The sequence below is a fragment of the Chelonoidis abingdonii genome, chromosome 10 (genome assembly GCF_003597395.2).
Source record: "Chelonoidis abingdonii isolate Lonesome George chromosome 10, CheloAbing_2.0, whole genome shotgun sequence".
In the NCBI taxonomy this organism is placed as follows: domain Eukaryota; kingdom Metazoa; phylum Chordata; order Testudines; family Testudinidae; genus Chelonoidis; species Chelonoidis abingdonii.
In genome coordinates this window covers 59,538,149-59,557,450 of record NC_133778.1, presented here as the reverse complement: position 1 = coordinate 59,557,450, position 19,302 = coordinate 59,538,149, and the positions used below count along the sequence as shown (strand labels likewise).

Sequence of the window (19,302 nt, the reverse complement as noted above, 5' to 3'; positions counted from 1 at the left end):
ATGTAAGGAGATTGCATCAGTAACTCTCAGGTTAGCCCAGAGAGGAAAGTCTGGGTGGGAGAAAGAGGAGACAAGGGGAGGAGGTTGTTTTCCCTTTGGTGTGAGACTCAGGGCTTCTGAGTCTTGGGGTTCCCCAGAGAAGGTTTTGGGAGACCAGAAAGGGAGTCAGGCCCTGGAAATTCCTGGCTGGTGGCAGCGAGATCAAATCTGAGCTGGTAATTAAGCTTAGAGGAGTTCATGCAGTCAGCCAGATTTCTGGACGCTAAGGTCCAGATTTGGGAAAGCTTATGACAAGCTGTCACTAACTCGGATAGGATCCCGGCAAATGAGGCAGCATCTAAATCTAGAGGATTTAGGCGTGATCCAAGGATAGACTCCCTGAAAAAGAAGATACCCCAGAGAGGGGGGATGCAGAGTGTGAGTGAGGAGTCTCCCAAAGAAATATGCCTCCCAAAAATAACCCTACTAAAACTATTAAAATTAGTAAGAGCTAAAAGGCTAACTAAAAACCTAAAAATAACAATCATGAAGCTAATAAAGCTATTCTCTAAAGGTAAACAAGGTAAAAAGCAGGCACTACAAGATGCTCCATCTCAGTCTGAGGCAGCTGAGGAACACCTGTAGCCAGTTCATGTGTCTCTGTGCTATATACAGGGTGCAAGGATAGCTAAGGTCAGATGAGGACTGAATGGACACTGATACAGAAAGCCTCTAATCAAAGGCATATGCAACACATGTTCACCTGAAATGGAGTACCCATAGGTATATTACTTTAAGAAATACAAGTTCCTTTTTAATAATTTACAGTTAAATATTGTTTTAATAAAGATGAAGGAATCAGGTTAAAAGCAGCTGAATAATTTTCTGTTTTAATTTTAAGAAAAGGTCATGATGCACAGAGAGTTTTCCAAACCAGAAATACACTGATACTATCCATTAAAAAATTACATGCATTATAGGAGTTGAGAATAAACTTGACTACAGCTATGTATAGTTTTTGTTTACAAAGCACATGGAAGCATACTGAGTGCATCCACAGGCATGCTTAAGCCTTTGTGATTTTTCCCATTAAACCTAAGGGCAGCTGAATGTGTTCACAGTTCCACAAGGTTCTTACCACAAACTAAAAATTGTAAACATCCTTCACAGCTTTGCTCTCAACTAGATTTAGAAAGATAAAATTGATGACATGAGTACAAACAGGAAAACCAAATTAAAGTTAATGTTATGTCAAAAATAATAACGGCTCATTGCTGAGGTTTAATTCCATGATTTGAGCCCAACTGATGTGCAAATAAAATTATTCAAAATTCATTTAAGCGGATGATACAAAATGACAGGGCTATAACAGCAGAATATTTTTCCTTTGGTTTTCATTCCTCAGTTTAGCTAAGAAAAATATATTAGACTTATAAATTAGGGAATTTTTTTAGTGCAACATTTATCATCGCTTTCTTTACAAACTTGGTTCAGGGTCTCCAGTGGAACATACATATTCTGTTGATTTTCTCTTTTATTGAGTAATATGGCTTTTATATCTAAAATATTAAGTTTGTCTTACCTTATATTTCCCTATATATGGGCAACAGGATAAAAACTTCAAAACATAGTGAAGGCTCCCATTTTAACTACTGTGGGTAGAGTGGGCACCATACAAAAGTCAACTTTACAATACAGCTATATTTTACTTTATCGTAAAATTATTCAATCTACAGAAAATATTGCAAACACCACATAGTTTAATTACAATGTCACAATAAAGATAATTTTTTGTGGTATCCTTTGTATTTGAGATCAAATATGTTTCTACAGTATTTTAACTATACTTCCCTGGTTTTATACATTTGGAGGTTACAGAGTACTTTGTGACTGGAGAATTAAATCTTAGTACATAATCAAATGATTTTGGAAACTTGCTACATAACAAGTCGCAGCAGAAGGCCAATTTTGTCATTAATGACATCATAATGGAAGCTTTCCTTTAATTTCTATTGAAAAATTAAGAAATTCACCATATGTGCTCATTTTGTTAAATTGCTATACGAAACAGGAGATGTTGCCTTTTTAGTAAACCAAACAGTAGGAACAAAAGAACGACTATCGTAAATTGGAGATCGGATACTTTTTCACTGTAAAGCACAATTACATTTTTTTGTTTGGTTGACTGGTTTTGAATAAGAAATAATAAATACAAGAAATTTTAGGGATTATTCTTTGGTAAAATGTAAATAATTATAGGAAATTCTTATTATTTTAATATTATATTGAGCTAAACAGTTGTGTAAAAATACTTGTGGATATTAAAGTGGTAACTTAAGCAATGTTGCCTTGCCTAGTGTAACTTGATCCAGGAAACATTTCTCTCTATTAAAAGGACAAGAATCATGTTCAGTGTAATTCAGTGAAGTAAAACTATCAACATTGTGCTGGATTTGTTTCAGCAGAGGCTGCTTTAGCTCTAGGCAAACTAGGCAGCTGCCTAGGGACGCAAATTTGGTCTTGCCATTCCCCAGGGAGAAGGTAGGTTTTTGTTTGTTTCATTGATTGGCACTATTTTTCTCTCTCCTGTTACCTGTAAAGGATAATTGAGAGAGAATCACTCCTTCCTAGAGTCTGGTTTTATTAGTAATTCAAAAACAAAAACACTACAAAATCTTCAGCCTGCCTGTTTGGCTGTTCTTAAAATTTGTCCTTTGAGCTATCCAGGACTTAACTCCCTATCCTCTTTATATCCTGTTTGAATCACCACTTTAAGAGAGGTATCAGATCTTAAATATCTGTTTCTGCCACCAACAACTTAAATCTCTTTCACTTTTCCAACGGATGAGAAAGTTCACTATTCATTTAGACCAAATCTTTATCACAGTATTAAAATAGCCAACCTTCTTTGGTGCAGTTTGTTTTGGTTTCATCACTGAAGTCTCCACAGTCATTGTCACCATCACAAGCCCAATGACTTGGTATACATCTGCCATTGGAGCATCTGAACTGGTTACTGGAGCATGAGTGAACACAACCCAACTCATCACTCCCATCGCCACAGTCGTCATCTGTGAACATTCAGAATCAACATGAGAAAAAAAAAAGTCAGACCAGCTTTAAATGGTACAAAATCTGAATAGAAGCCTTACACTCATGAGAAACATTAATAAATGGATGCAACAATGTTTGCATTTACTCTTTTCATACCTACAGTGTTCTTGAGAAGAAAACAACGAAGTGATAGGCAGTATGTTAAAGTTCTATATATTGCTTTCTCTGATGGATCATACCAGAACTACTATGTCACTGTGAGCAATTCCTTGTCCTGTCATAGCTATGGGAGCTGGCCCTTTTATGCAAGACTTGTGTTTACCAAAACACAAGCCCTTAGTTTTATTCCCACCGAAATCATGCATTAGACTGGTGAATGGGCTGCAGATAAACAGTTTCAGATAACTTAAGGCCAAACTGAAATCTAAAGTCAGAATTAGCCTTTTAAAATAATACAGGGCAAAGGCTCTCATTACACATTTAGAAACAGCTGGAGAAAAAAACATTAATTAATTCATCAAAAGGGGGCTGGAGTAGGCTTCCTTATTTCTATACTGTATGATGATACCTGTAATCTATGATTATGATTCCCAGGAAAGGGAAAGATAATGCATTAAACACTAAAGCTCACTTTGGACACTTGTTCAGCCAAAAATACATTCCACTGATTATTTTATTTTATGGAAATGCTCTGATTTTTGGCCATTCTTATAACCAAATATTGTCTCATATTGCATTCTATTCTAATATAATACACTAGATTTGCAGTGATGTTCCAAGTTTAACTCTAAGAGCAATTCTTATCTCTGTGTTCTCCCAGGTGTGCGGCTTCAACATCACAACTTTTAAATCGTAAATCATTATAATAAAACCAATAAATTTATTTTACACAGGGCTACAAGCTAGATTTACTCTCAGTCCCAGTAAGAAATGAGCATTTTTATCAAAAGTATTCTCAGCCCCCTAAACAAATCAGTTTAGAATACTGAACATTTGGTACTTGCCTGAGTCACAGTGCCATTTACTGCTAACACATCTTCCATTTTTGCATATAAATTGAGTTAGTGGTTCACAGGTTGGGAATTCTGTGAAGGATATGAAAGTATCCAACATGAAATGTGTTAATGACGATACCAGATTTAATTTGTATCCCATGTATTTGTGTCCCCTCCCTCATACATGCACAAAGGCACAGAAGAATCATTAAATCACTTATTGAAGTAGCCATTGCTTCAGGAAGATAATTTCAGCATCTTCTAAATGAGTGCCTCCTAGTTACTAGAAGGGAAGGTTAGTCATTTGCTGCTGAAGGACAATCAGTAAATGCTGTAGTGCTAGGAGAACAGAAAGACATTAAGGAGTTTTACCAGCTAATCCAGTTTCCTGTAAATGAGCAACAGCTGGAAGCAGCACCATGCTCTGCTTCTCTAAAGCGTATGCGCATTTCAAAAGTGCTGTCCTCTCCATGAATACAGAGGAAAAAAAACACTCTCTCAGTACTTTAAAAAAAGGACAATGAAATCTGATATGATTTACATAGTAGAGAAAATCTGAAAATACATCTTTCTGCAAAGATATGAGTTCTCTTGAATAAAGTTACAAAAATGCTATGCAATACCTGGAAACTAAATATGAAAATTACTCACTTTAATTCACTGATTTGGGTCTGTTTGAGGAGTAGGTGCTATTCAGCATGAGTAAAGGCATCACAATGTCGCTATAAATTAAGTTACTAATTCAAAACCTCTATGAGGCAGAAGCCATATTGCACTTCACTATCACATACAAGTTTATATTCTGGCCGCTTGTGCAAGAGGTTTAAAAAAAGGGGGCAAAAAGGTGCAAAGGGATCTTACACTGAGGATCAGTTAGAATCAGGGTGCTTGTGCTTCTTGAGTGCTTGGGAGTCACAGATGCTGGAGGGTGGGAGCAAACGCTGCACTGGCAATTCTGAGAGACAGGAGCTATTCCCAGGCAAAACCCATTCTCTCCTTTCCCTTGCCTTCCCAGTCCCAGCACACAGAGGGCTTTCTGCCTGACTTAGCACTTTGCAGGCAGAATGATTCTAGCTAATGCTGAAATACACAGAACCTGCACTCTCCTCACTCACTTAAATTTACTGTGACTTTAAAGTTGTGTCCTGGTTCTTACTAATGAAGTATCTCTGAAGTAAATTTAATTGTAAAGTTACATACCCTACCCTGTCAAATGTATGCATCATAACACTAATGACGAAATATAGTCTGAACTATAAGAAATTTATATTTTCAAAAATTCACTTTTATCATAAAATTGATTGCAATGTAACTGCTGGTAAAAAGTAGGAAATGAAACACTTGGAAAATACAGAAGTGATACAAAGGAACATGAAGACATTAGAATTACAAGTAGGAAATAAACTGCTTTGACAGTTAAACACTGCAAGTCACCATTAAAGAGTGAATACTGACTAACAGTTCTCTCTTATATTTCAGTAAAACTATCAGGGAACTAGAACACTGGAATATGTATAGAGCTACAAAGTAAAGGCTCAGCCACACAACAACTCCAAGTCTATCCATGTTTGTCTAATACTCTTGTCCAATTTTGGTTAGAACAAACAATTGAGCTGGCTCCAGAGTTTTATTTTCATATCAATACCAAGTGTAAACCAAGTTTGTGCATCCAGCATTACCATAATGCTTAGCTGTGTTTGTATCAATGCAGTCTGAAAAAATCTAGGCAACCACTCCATAATAAGCAATGGACCGCCTGAAGGATATACATATCAAGCATCACCACTAGCCAAGGAAGGGGTGGGCAAACTACAGCCCAGAGGCCACATCCAGCCCTCCAAGCATTTTAATCTAGCCCTTGAGTTCCTGCCTGAAAGCGGGGTCTGGGTCTTGTCGCACTCCTGCGCTCCAGCTGGGGAGTGGGAACGGGGTCTTGCCCTACTTCACACGGCTCACGGAAGCAGTGGCGTGTTCCCTCTCTGGTTCCTATGTGTAGGGGCAGCTAGGAGGCTCCACACACTGCCCTCACTCCAATCCCTGCCTCTGCAGCTCCCACTGGCCGAGGATCACAGCTAATGGGAGCTGCAGGGGTGGCGCCTGAGGACAGGCCAGCGCACAGAGATGCCTGGCTGTACCTTTGCATAGGAGCCGGAGGGGGGACATGCTGCTGTTTCTGGCAGCTGCCTGAGGTAAGCACTGCCCAGAGCCTGCCCCCCTGACCTTCTCTCGTGCTCAACCTCCTGCCCCAGCCCTGATCCCCCTGCCGCTCTCTGAATCCCTTATCCCCAGCCCCATCCCAGAGCTCGTACCCCCAACCGGCGCCCTTCTGCACCCAACCCCCAATTTCATGAGCACTCATGGCCCACCACACAATTTCCATACCCAGATGTGGCCCTCAAGCCAAAAAGTTTGCCCACCCTTGAACTAAGGGAACAATGGAATTTACATCTCTTTCTACACTGGAATATTTTGGTGCTGGAACCTCTGCCACAATTGTGGAATGCCGTACTTTCACACACAAAAAAGAATATTTACAAAGGTGCACAAGTGCTGCCAGCAACACTGAAACTGAACTTCCTTGGAGCAAGTCTCCGCACTTTTGTATCCTGCATTGGCTTACTTCACTTCTGCACCTGTAGTGCATTGAGCAAATGTTGGTGCTGCAGTTGCAACATTGCATTTGGTCCTCCCAGCACCAACTCACAATGTTCCTGCAACTCCTTCAGGAACTACTCTGTGCAGAAACTCCTGTAATTCCAATTACTTTCTTGTTTTAATTTAGTGCAACTTCTGTAATATTTTGCATACAAAATGTCCATTTCATATAGTATGATGCATGCAGTCTTAAGGCTTTTCTTAGTTTAAAAGAAGAAATATTTTATACAATACTGATACATTTATTAAAAAATGTATTTCAGACATTAACAAACCCTAATTTATATATTTCACATTGTACATGTTTTCTTAAATCTCTCCAAGTGTGGATTATTATTCTCCAAAAAACCCTGCTTCAGGTATTGGTATTAGTATTCATGATATATTGGTACCACAATAAGAGGAGGTGCTGCATGTGGACACAAAGAACACAACAAGCTTCCAGTAGTCCGGACTGCTAGTATTTATACAATGAACTGTTACAGGAGTAGAGCAGAACCGTTGTAAATTATAATATTGCACTTGTTATGCAGTGTGGATAAAGCATAGATTATCATATTGCTCACAGAGTTTAAACTAGGAGAAAAAATGCCCAGCCAAACTGGTTATACAGGTTTAAAAGGGAAGAGAGGTGCCCATTCACTTACTATTTCAGGCTTCTTGCAAGGACAAACCATGAGCAGTTGTCACAATTACTAATGGAGCATTAACTATGTAGCCTATAGAAACAGACCATGTTCAAAGTTAGTCTTGTAACCAACAAGCTCAGCTATATCATAGACAGGACCTACAAAAAACTATTTATTGGTTGACAAAGAAGGGCAATAATGAGTATAGGGTAGTAACACCAAGGATGGAAAGGAATTGTCTGAGACTACCCAAAGGAGTATAAGGAAAATGGAATGAAACTGCAAAGAACCTTTGGCAAAACAAGAAAGCTGTTTTCTGTTTTTCTAAATGGCGTGATCTATCGGACGATGAAATAGTCTCCCAATAAACACTGTGACTTCTGCATTCGTTTAAAACTCAGCTACACAGACACATTGAGACTATATTATAGGAAATAATCCTGCAATGACAAAGGAGCTCTTTGTTTTTCTAAATACACAGGAGTGTAATAATATGAACCATCTCCTTATGACTATGACTTGTTTTAATCACTGAATCTCTGGAGTTAGATTTACAAGTGCTGCTGCTTTTTGTGCAGTAGATATGCCTATTAGGCCATGGCTACACTCACAGTTTTGCAGCGCTGGTAGTTACAGCTGTGGTCGTACAGCTGTGTACGGCCAGCGCTGCAGTGTGTCCACACTAACAGCGACCAGCGCTGCAGTGTGGCCACACTTGCACCAGTTGCAGCACTGTTGTGAGTGGTGCATTGTGGGCAGCTATCCCACAGAGCACCTCGTCCCATTTTGTCGCTGTGGGCTGTGGGAAGGGGACGGAAGGGTGCGAGTCATTCCGCTTCCTGTTCCAACCACCCGTGGTCTCACCTCCCTTTTCAGCGTGGTGCCTTGTGAGATCTGCGCGTGATTCGAGAGAAATGGAGCCCGAGCTGCTGAGGACCATTGCTGATGATGTTGCCAGCACATCACGTCTGGCAGTGGAGCTATTTCTTATGCTCCAAAGTGACAGTGACAGCGATGATGAAATAGATCTCCTGACCGCCTGAGCCTTGGCTACACTGGCACTTTACAGCGCTGCAACTGGGTGTGAAAAACACCCCGAGCACTGCAAGATGCAGCGCTGTAAAGTGTCAGTGTAATCAGGCGGCAGCGCTGAACGCGGCTCCAGCGCTGCACGCTACCCGTAAGGATGTGGTTTACAGCAGCGCTGGGAGCTCTCTCCAGCGCTGCGGCTTTGACTACACTCACCTTCAAAGCGCTGCCGCGGGCAGCGCTCCCGCAGCGCTGCCGGGCAGCGCTTTGAAATGTCTAATGTAGCAAGCCTGACACTAAATTGCTTGTGGCAGTAACGGACGTGCTCAGCACGGTGGAATGCCGCTTGGCGAAACAAGCACTGAGCGGTGGGATCACCATCGTCAGGCAAGTCTGGATGACAAGCATGGCTGCAGACTTTAGATGAGAAAGCCTTTCTGGGACTGTGTGCTGAGCTCGCCCCAACCCTGCAGCGCAAGAACACAATTGAGAGCTGCCCTGTCACTGGAGAAGCGCGGCTAGCAGTCTGGAACTGGCAACTCCAGACGCTACCGATCGGTCGCAAACCAGTTTGGAGGGGAAGTCGCGTTGAATAGTGTGATGCAAGTTTGCACGGCATTAATCGAATCCTGCTAAGAAGAAGCGTGACTCGGAAATGTGCAGGAAATTGATGGCTTTGCACAAATGGTTTCCCCAACTGTGGAGGGGCAATAGATGGGATGCATATTCCTATTCTGGCACCACCCACCTGCACGGAATACATTAATCGGAAGGGGTATTCTCCTGGTTCTCCAGCGCTTGTGGATCACCTGGCGTTTCACTGACATTTACACAGGTGCCTGAAAGCTGCATGATGCACGATTCTTCGGAAAGTGGCATTGTCTCGGAAGCTGCAAGCAGGGACTTTTTCCAGACAGAGAAATCACAGTGGGGACGTCAAATGCCCATTGTGATCCTTGGAGACCTGCTTACCTTAATGCCTTGGCTCATGAACACGTATACAGGAAGCTTGACAGGAGCAAGGACCGGTTCAACTACAGGCTGAGCCGGTGCAGAATGACTGTGGAGTGTGCTTTGGCCGTTTAAAGGGAGTGGAGAAGTCTCTATGGGAAGCTAGACGTGGGGAAGCAGCATCCCAGCGATTAACCGCGTCTTATCCTCCAATATTTGTGAAGGAAGGTGAACCTTCAGTGACGAATGGACCTCGGGTTCAACGCTGGAGCTGAATTGCACAGCCAGAGAGCAGGGCTACTAGAGAGGCCAGCACAGTGCTTCAAGGATGAGAGCCTTTAAGGAGCACTTTGAGGTGAAAGCCAACAGTAATGTTGGTGCCTTCACAGCAGTTTAGTGCAGTGCCACAGCATTACCTGCAGTGGTTGCAATTATTTGCAGTACCTATTTTTACTTGTGGTACAGTATTTTAACTTTCTGTAATAATAACAATGTTGTAGAAGACTAATCCTTTTAAATACAGTACATAAAACGGAAGGGGGGACGGTGAATGAGCAGTACAGTCACAGGTTTGAATATGTTTTCCTTGAGCTCTGCACTGCCTGCTGCACTTAGGATTAGATATGCTGCATGTGTATGGTTGAGTGCATAGGTAAGGGTCGTAGTTATCAGGCTTAGGTGAACGTATTGTTTGGGGCAACGGTGTTGGTAAGAACCAGACGCTGGAAAGGTTTTGAGGAAACATGGGGCACAATGGGTTGAGTTTGGATGGTGAGGCAGCCACGATAGTCTGCCTGCATGTCTACCATTGACTGCATGAGTGATCTGTGTGGCGTTCCATGAGCTTAGCAGCCGATCTGTCTTGTTCTCTTGTGCTGCCTCTTTAAGGCTCGTTCTCCTCCACTGTTGTAATTTATTTCTGTTGGAATACAGATCATACTGCTCTTCAGCATGTCTCCTTGGTTTCTTGGTTTTTTCTTAAGTTTCGCAGTCTTTCAGAAGTCTGTGTGCTGGGCAGTACTCAAGTCACTTTTTAAAAAACACAGAGAGATAAATGTTATATAGAGGCAGCATTGTTTTTAAGGTATTTGAGCATCATTTACACACACTGTGACCATAGCAGCAATGGACGCAGCTGCAGATAGAATACACATGGTGAGTTTCACACAGCGGCTCACGGGGGGGGTTGCCGTTCTTCACTCTGGAAGCATGGGTTTCTGTGACTTGTGGAAAGCTAAGATCAGGTCAGGGAATAACACAGAGCCATCTGCACCCGGCTCACAGGGTAGTGGGGGCTGACTGTTTTTTCACTCTGGAAGCCATGGTTCTTGACTTGTGGAAGCTACAGGTTCAGGGAATAACACAGGCCATCTGCACAGCAGCACACCTGGAGAGGAGGTGGGAATGACTGACTCTGAAGCCATGGTTCGTGACTTGGGGAAAGCTAAGATCAGGTCAGGGAAATACACAGCATCTGCACACGCAGCAACCTGGAAGGGAGTGGAGATGATTGACTTGAAGCCATGGGGTTCTGTGACTTGTGGAAAGCTAAGATCAGCTACAGGAGAAGCACTTAACAGTATCCCAATTTTCCACAAATTAACTCCAACATCTCGCTGCTCCGGTCCCGGGAGGAGCGGGAGCGCTCTCTCCAGCAATGTGCGTTCCGCCCTGGTCCCTACGCAGTTCCCTGTGATGTAGCAATGATGCCTCCCTCACGGACAGTGGCACGGATGCGTTAGCCTGCGGGCAAGACACAGGCTCTCCTATAAATTGCTGAAGCGTGCACACGCTGGCTGAACTTTATGAAGAGTTACAGAGCAGTACCGACGAATGTAGACCAAATCATGGCTATTCACATCTAGGCATAGCCCCTGCTCCCAAAACATTTTCATCCTTGTAATAAAAGCTTCTACCGGAACAGGCTCCTGTGCTGCTTCCTCATCACAAGTACCAGCTGCTGCGACTGGACTCTTCTTCTCGGTTGAAATAGCTCTGGCTGCAGTTCCGAGCACCTCACCATCCTTCTGGGATCCTCTCCCCCTCGCCTCCCCCCCCTCCCTCGTCTCCAGGCTCTAACTGAGCTGGAGACGTGAACTGTCCGACGTGATCCTAGGATTGGCAGTGGGTTACATCCAAGTATCGCATCCAGCTCCTTGTAAAACGGCAGGTAGGGGGCAGCACCTGAGCGGCGTTTCCCTCACTGCCTGCAGTAGCACTCCGTATCTCTTACCTTAACACACTGAACGGTCTCGGTCATAACCCTGGATTGCATTGACTTTGATATCTGCCGATATTCATAATTCTGCGCTGGAGCACAGCTGTGACTGCACTGTCTCTCTCCCCAAACACTGATGATCCAGCAGTCGGCAGTGCTCATGCTGGGCTCGTTTGGGCTGGAAGCATTGTTGCTGATTGATTGTATTGCACTCCACGCCTGGGCGAGCAAACAGGAGTGGATTTTAAAAATTCCCGGGCATTAAAGGCGGTCACTGAGCCAGGGCAGTGGAGTGCTAAGCGATGACAGAGAGGCTGAAAAGGAATGCTGTGGTAAAGTCTAATACCTGGAGGCCAATAAAGCGCTGGTGTGTCCCCCTGTATGCAGCGCCGCTATCAGCAGCGCGCTCACGGCTACACCTCGTGCAGACCGGTTACAGCACGCTATCCAGGAGTTGCAGCGCTGGGTGAGCTTTGTAAGTGTGGACACCTGCTAAGTTGCAGCGCTGTAACCCCCTCACCAGCGCTGCAACTTGCAAGTGTAGCCAAGGCCTTATTTGAATTTTGATATCTTTTAAGGAAGCTAAATGAAAGCAGTTGGCTTAAGCAGAATCACAGATGAGGTAACAAAGGATGAGAAGAAGCAAGAGAGTTTCATCAAGTAATCAATACAACTGGATATCAGAGAAAGTATCAAAAGGATGAAAAGAAGCAGCTGTTTTCCTGGTACAGCACAAGAAGTAGGGCGAAAAGAAATGTAAAAATGCTGATGAGATCACTTTTGTCAATTATTCCCGGAGATTTTGTTTTTTATTACCTGTAGATGTCTGGTTTTGGGTTTTGTTGCTGTTGTTTTTTTCAGAGACGGGCACTTCTCTGCCAAAGTTTGCTCTGAGACAAATGAAGATGTGCGAAGGACATGGGAATTAGTTACAAACATGCTTCATGTGTTTCAAGCAAAGCTGAGACTTTTTCTAATTTAGCTTTTTACTGAAGTCTTAGATATAAATATTATACAGATCAGACTAATAGATCACTTTTGCAAGATGCGTTCAACTTGTACATTAAAACTAGATTCCTATATTTTTTTCCCTTCACATCAAACATATATCGTTTCAAAACTAACAAGGAGTCCAGTGACACCTTAAGAACTAACAGATTTACTTTGGCATAAGCTTTCGTGGGTAGAAAACCCACTTCTTCAGATGCATGGAGTGACTTGGAGCATGGACCTGGATGCATGGAGCCTTTCAAAACTGTGTTCTATGCTATGTTCACCTGTAAGGCCTAAATAAAGACATAGGAACTAATTAAAATGAATTGAGATGGGATCTTCCTATTTCAATATCAAACTCAGAGTCCTCTGTGGCAAAGATTTCCTTGAAGTTATTTATGAAAGAAAGCATAGGCCCTCCTTCAGAAAGACCCACTAACCTTGTATTAAATCTTTTTTTCCTCTATTTGCCAGGTTTTTCAATTGATTTTGCATTCTGGCAATTTCTGCATAATGTTTTATTGATTTGAGCTTGGGCTTTAGAGTGTCTGTCTCCAATTCCCCTGAATCAGTGTGCCTCCTCTTGAACTTTTCCTTTGATATACGTCATCTTGATTATCACACAATGTGTTGTGCAAAGAGCCATTTGCTCAGTAAGTAGACATTTCTTTTAGAATTTCGTGGGGTTTATGTCTTGCAGATTTAGATTTCCCATGCAGACCTTCCTCCACTGTGCCAGGGGCCTGGACAGGGTGTGAGGAACTAAGTCCACATCAGAGCAAAAGGCTAGTGAATCCTAATAAAAATCAGTAACTTTACTTTTGCTTTTCCTCTAAAACTACCTCCTTGGACTCTTGAAAGTTGCTGTATTTGTACTTTGGAGGTGATGGTGTGGATTCAATTGTTCCTGGTATCGAATTCTGACCCTAACCACCAGACACACTCTAATTTTCAGCTCTCCACCATCTTAGGGGAAAAAGCCTTCCTCTGAAGTGGCAAAACTATGATTTTGTGTAAGTATTAGAGTTGCCAGTTTTGGCTGGATGTATTCCTGGAAGTTTCATCACGTGACATACTCTTTAATTAAAGATTAATCTTTAATTCCTGGAGACTCCAGGGCAATCCTGGAATCTTGGAAACCCTAGTAAGTTTATGGAAATTGCTGAATCAACAGGGGGAGCCAGAGTTATTCAAATGCATGAGGAAAAATGCAGTTTGAAAACAAGTATCAGTCACAATAACACACAAAAATAGGAAATAAAACATTTTGTCTCTCTTGAAAAATAATATTGCATACAGAGAATATTGTAAATTATTTCATAAAAGTATGGCTGGTAATGTTTTTCACAGTCAGAATCCTACAGTATACTCATGCTTGGCATCAAATTGTGATATAAAATGAAAAGAGAAGAATTAAGCACATTAACTTACTGTTTATAGTGCTAGAGTATGAAACTACAAGAGGATTAAAATGTATAAGTGATGTGTAAAGTTTGACCAGACTGAAATATTAAGAGTGAACAAAGTGGATGCTGACAGTGATACAAGGAAAATTCAAGATGACCTGACAGGATGAAACAACCAATACCGTTTGCAAGAGAGTCATAAACATGAAAATAAAAAAAACAAATTGATAAATCAAAAAGCATAAAACAGCTAGATGAACTGGTCAGACAAACTACTTTATTGACTGTCACATAATAGTATGATGTAGAATTCTCTTTTGTTACTTAGACCCATACTTTCCTTTCTCTCCCTCAAGCAAAGCAGAAGGGACCTGTTTGATGAAAGTCAGCAAAAATAGTTATTTGAAAGCCTGCACAGAAGTGTGGCTATGTGAAACTGTCCCCTACCACTGTGCAACTGCCCCAAGACCCCCACACCATTTACACAGAAGAGTCACATTAAATATAGAGAGATTATTGCCTAAATGTAGAGAAAGTGAGGAAATAAACTGTAAAAATATATTCTGTAATTTAAGTATATGCTACACTTTTATATGCCCTGTGAAACTTGTCACAGTGGTCATAGGACTGCAGCTGCCTGGGGTTACCTGTGCTGTCACTGCCAGTAAAGGAGTCTAAAGTCTAAACCACATCAGCTATAAGCCAGAGATTGTGCAGTCTGTATCCACAGATCCATATTTTGCAGCCACTCCCTTTCCTCCTCCCCTTCCACATCTGTCCACTGTAATCAGTGTAAGTCTATGGCATAAATGCAACCATTCTGAATAAGCAAATTTTTCAGAAAAAGTTTCCTGCTGTACATTTTACGAAGGAATAGTGTTTACAAATGAAGATGAAAGTAAAGAACAGTTTAGTCCACAATTTTCTCCTCTAAAAAAATCCTTCATTCTGTACTATTGTATTTTATCTTAGTTTGTCTGAAAGACACTAAACAAATTGAAGTTGGATTTTGCTGCATAAATGCACCTTTTCATATGAAAGATAGTCCCATGAATTTGTATTCAAATGACAAATAACTATAGAAAGCTTTCAAATACATCAGCTTGCTGAAATTTAAAGGGCATGAAGCTTCAAATTTTTTGTATTTGCCACACAAACTTCAAGGGTTCTCCATTTGAAACCCCAATCCTGCAAATACTTGTGCATATACTTAATTTTAGACACGTGACTAGTCCCACTGAAGTCTGTGCGAGTACTCGTGCTGAAAGTTAAATACATGTGCTGGCATTTCCAGGATTGAGACCTGAATTTTTATACCTCAGCGTTTTTTTTTAAATACAACTACCCTGTTTATGAATGTGGCATACAGAAAATATGAAAATTAGGAATAGCTTCTGCTATTCCTTATTTTAATTTCTGCTAACAATTATGCACAGGAACACAAGGAAAGAGAGCCTCCTTAATTAAGCATCTGTCACCTCATTCTAGGCACAAATAAAGACATGGTAGTAGAATTGGACCCTGACATAGATGAATATCCAAGGGTGCAGTATGTGTGTTTTTCTTACCGTACATTCACTTGCATGAAGAATGCTGAGTGAACAAGAGTTTAGCATCATAACTTTTTAAGTGCTTTGAGGACAGAGATTTTATATGAAAACAAATGGCATCTTCTAATCTGTTTATAGTGTTAACCAGAATTAACACATTACCTTTTCCTCTCATATCTGGAGATTTTCAATTAAGGTATTAAAAATAATTTGTCAAAGGTCCTGCATCTTGTAACCAGATGCTAGAGATATGCAAAAATGCTAATATATCTAATACCTAGATTTGGCAGAGGTTCAAGGGACTTCTAAAAATGTGCTCTACCAGCAAATGTAACTTTAAAAGCACCACAGGTTTTACCTTAAAAAGTACTCTGACTTGCCTCTGCAGTTTTGCTTTTTCAATGATTGATTCTGAAGTAAATAATCAGAATGATCAATATTATACTGACGCTCTGTATCTCAGAGGAACACTTTACACTCCCATGTTCACCTTTACAAAATGATGTGGGGTGTCCAATGCAACATTTGTCATGTCAGGTGTCTTTGGAAGGCTCATGATGCACTGAGCATGGTTGGTATAGTGATGTTATAGTAATTGTTACAGTAAATGTTATAGGTTATAATTTCATGTATGTAGTTATGAGGCTGAAAATGTATCCTCATGGTTTAAAATAATCCCAGGCAAAAACTCTCCAAGAGCTGAGAGGCAGTTCACACCTCATGTATGGGACAAACCCAGCCCAGCCTCAGAGGAACAAAGAACGCTGGCCTAGACAGCAACAAAATAATCTGTTGGACTGTCGAGGGAGTCATCCCCTTCCTTTGGTCAATTTGGAACTGCGACAAGGAACTGCTCACCTGACTCTGAAGGTGGGGGGGGGGCAGAGCCAAGAGGGAAGAAAGGACATGATAAAAGGGAGAGACATTTGCCATGCTCTCTCTTTCTCTTCCACCTACATCTACAGACACCACATCAAGTGACTGAAGCACTGATCAAAGAGAAAAGCCTGGCTGAAGAGCAACCAGACAGCCTCTGGTGAGAAGCATCCAAGTTTGTAAGGGCACTGAAAATGTTAAGATCAACTTAGAATGTGTTTTGCTTTTATTTCATTTGACCAAATCTGACTTGTTATGCTTTGACTTATAATCACTTAAAATCTATCTTTATAGTTAAGAAATCTGTTTTTTTATTCTACCTGAAACAGTGCGTTTGGTTTGTAGCATGTCAGAGATTCCCCTTGAGATCCCACTGGCTGGGAGCCTCCCTCCCCCCCCCCCACGGTAAGCACTACCCCATAGCCCAACTCCATGACCCAGCCCTCAGCCCCATTCTACATCCAAACTGCTGCTGGCCCAGCCACATCAGCCACTGCAAAAGTCACAGAGGTCACAGAAAGTCATGTGAGCTTCCAGTTAAATTTTAAGGTGTTCATTTTGATTAATAAAGCCCTGACTGCTTGGGATCAGCCTGGCTGACAGATCACCTCTCTCCCTGTAGCTACAATCAAGGAGAAGCTCTGATATTAGATCCCTCTTCATGTATTTAAGAGAGGTAGAGTTCTCTGTAAAGTCCCCCGAACACAATGATACCCCTTTTGTCCCAGTCTCAAATTTTACTAATTTACCCTAATTTGAAGCTCAACTGTAAAAAGTGAATGAAAGATCAAAAAAGTCAAAATAACCTAGAACAACAAATGTTAATGTGAACTGTCCAAAAAAGGGACACAAAGGCTGAATTAGTCTAAACACAGAGGCCTACTGGTATAATTCAAAGACTATGTTAAGATTATGCCTGGTAAACAAGAACAGTATACAACCAGAAATCGACGAATTGGTGTATTGAAAATTAGGCCTAACTGGTGAACAAAATAAGGAAAGGATAGGCTATTCTGCCCATTGCTCCCCTTTTGGGGTCCTGAAAAAGAGCCTTTGGGGAGAAACTTGGCAACCATAATAACAGCTGACTGAAAGATGAGAGAAAGGGAAGGAGTAAGCTCCACCATCTTGGCTGCCACTCTCATTGTCTCCTGGGAGCTGGACGTACTTCTTCATAATCCTGAGAGATGTCCTGACCAGACAAGGCCAGAAGGAGGGACCCAGATGACACCACCATCTCTCCCAGCTCAATCTCAAACATCACATGGGACGTGAGATTTTTTCATCCTCACCCCCCATTGTGTCCTTTTCCTTCTCTACATTATTTCTTTTCTTTCCTCTTTCTCTCTCTCTCTTCCTGCCTTCCTTCTGTCTACTAAGAGTCTGGCTTAGTTGTCCAAGACTGTAGATCTTGCTATGCTGCTGTTAGCCTGTGACCAGAAACAGGCAGCTAAACCAATGCCCTAAAACAGCCCTTACTGTTACAAATTTATCAGGTCTGGGAGTGGCTGATAAGAGTGAATACTGTGACTGTTCTTCCAGCAGTGAAGTTACAAGTGAGAGTGAATGCCAGAGACAGAAACTGCATTTTCTCTTTGCTATTCTTTTCTCTCCCTTTTTGTATGTGTTAGTTTTGTTTTGTCTTCTAGCAAATTGGCTTTAACAACAGCAACCAGCCCCTCTCAGCTACTCTTTTCTCAAAAGACCAGTTTTTACCATCTTTAACACCTTCTCCGAAACTGTCAGACAATTAGACAAGTTTTTGTTTTGTTCTGTTTTTCCCCTTCTGGGATATTGTCAAAATCTAAGCCTTACTTAATACTTTACATTTTGAATGCTTTAACTGTTTTTCCCTTTTTTCCCCCCTGTATCTTTCATAAAGGTCCAAAGAATCTTTAATGGTGTGATTCCATAGTAGGAAGCAGGCTGAGGTCTCTGTACACTAAACCCTGACCCTTGTTTAAAATTGGACAGTGACTGGATTATGTTAACACCTTTGTCTCTTTGGGCTCATATGTTTAATCTAAATGAATATAACATAACGTTCAGGGCATGGTGAAGGGCCTATTTTTTCACTTGACCTTCAAAGAGATATGGGGTTGAGATATAGGCCGAATTGTGGGAGGAGGGGGCTATAGGATTTGATTATGAGTTGCTGCTTGGTAGTGGAAATGAGCTTCTAAATAAAAATAAAGTTTTTAGGGTAGAAATGCAGTAATTATTTATTGGTTCAATAAAAATTAAAAAATCCTACTATATCTTGTCTATTTTGTTCTTTACTTATATAAAGAGCCAAAATATCCTTTAAAATCCTCTTATTTCTCTTTTTAGGCCAGACTTTAAATCTTCACTTGATGTTTTTAATGGCCAGTTTATGTAGGGTAAATAATTAGTAACTTACCACATGATGCCATTTCATCTGTTTCATCACCACAGTCATCCTCCCTATCACACAACCACGATTTTGGAATACAACGTCCATTCCCACAAGAAAACTGATCAACTTGACATGTTCTTGCTGCAATGACAAAGGTATGCAAAATCTCAACATCTTAAAAGCAAGAGATAGAGTACAATCTGTTAGATCATCCAGTCAATGGCTTTCCTTAGAACTAACTTAGCAGATGGATGTCTAGATGGTATTTGCTTTGCCCTTGACTGAGTGCTCTCCTTCTCTCCTTTGCTCTCAGTGGAAACTGAAGGTACCTTCAGTATCGTACCCTTATCATTACATTCAGTAACTCATAATGGATTTCCCAGTAGGTTGGAAATTTGTGAGGTTTCACAGAATTATGCAATTACAGGAAATTAAATGTTAAAAAATATTTATGTTGTAGTAAAAATAATCAAAAATCTGAAAATGTCAAAGTAGGTTTGCCATAAACAGATAGTTAAGGGTTAATGTTTCTTTTACCTGTAAGGGGTTAAGCCTCGATTCTTTAGCTTTTTAGGTACATAGTTTTTCTC

General features: G+C 41.2%; 1 protein-coding gene across 1 annotated transcript in view; it reads right to left on the bottom strand.

Moving 5' to 3' along the window:
• The window catches only part of LRP1B (LDL receptor related protein 1B), a 1,355,016-nt gene that overhangs the window by 506,738 nt on the left and 828,976 nt on the right, over nt 1-19,302 (bottom strand). The window contains 3 exon segments of the mRNA XM_075069829.1: nt 2,883-3,050; nt 4,038-4,118; nt 18,737-18,853. Of these exon segments, the coding sequence (XP_074925930.1) occupies nt 2,883-3,050; nt 4,038-4,118; nt 18,737-18,853 (366 nt within the window).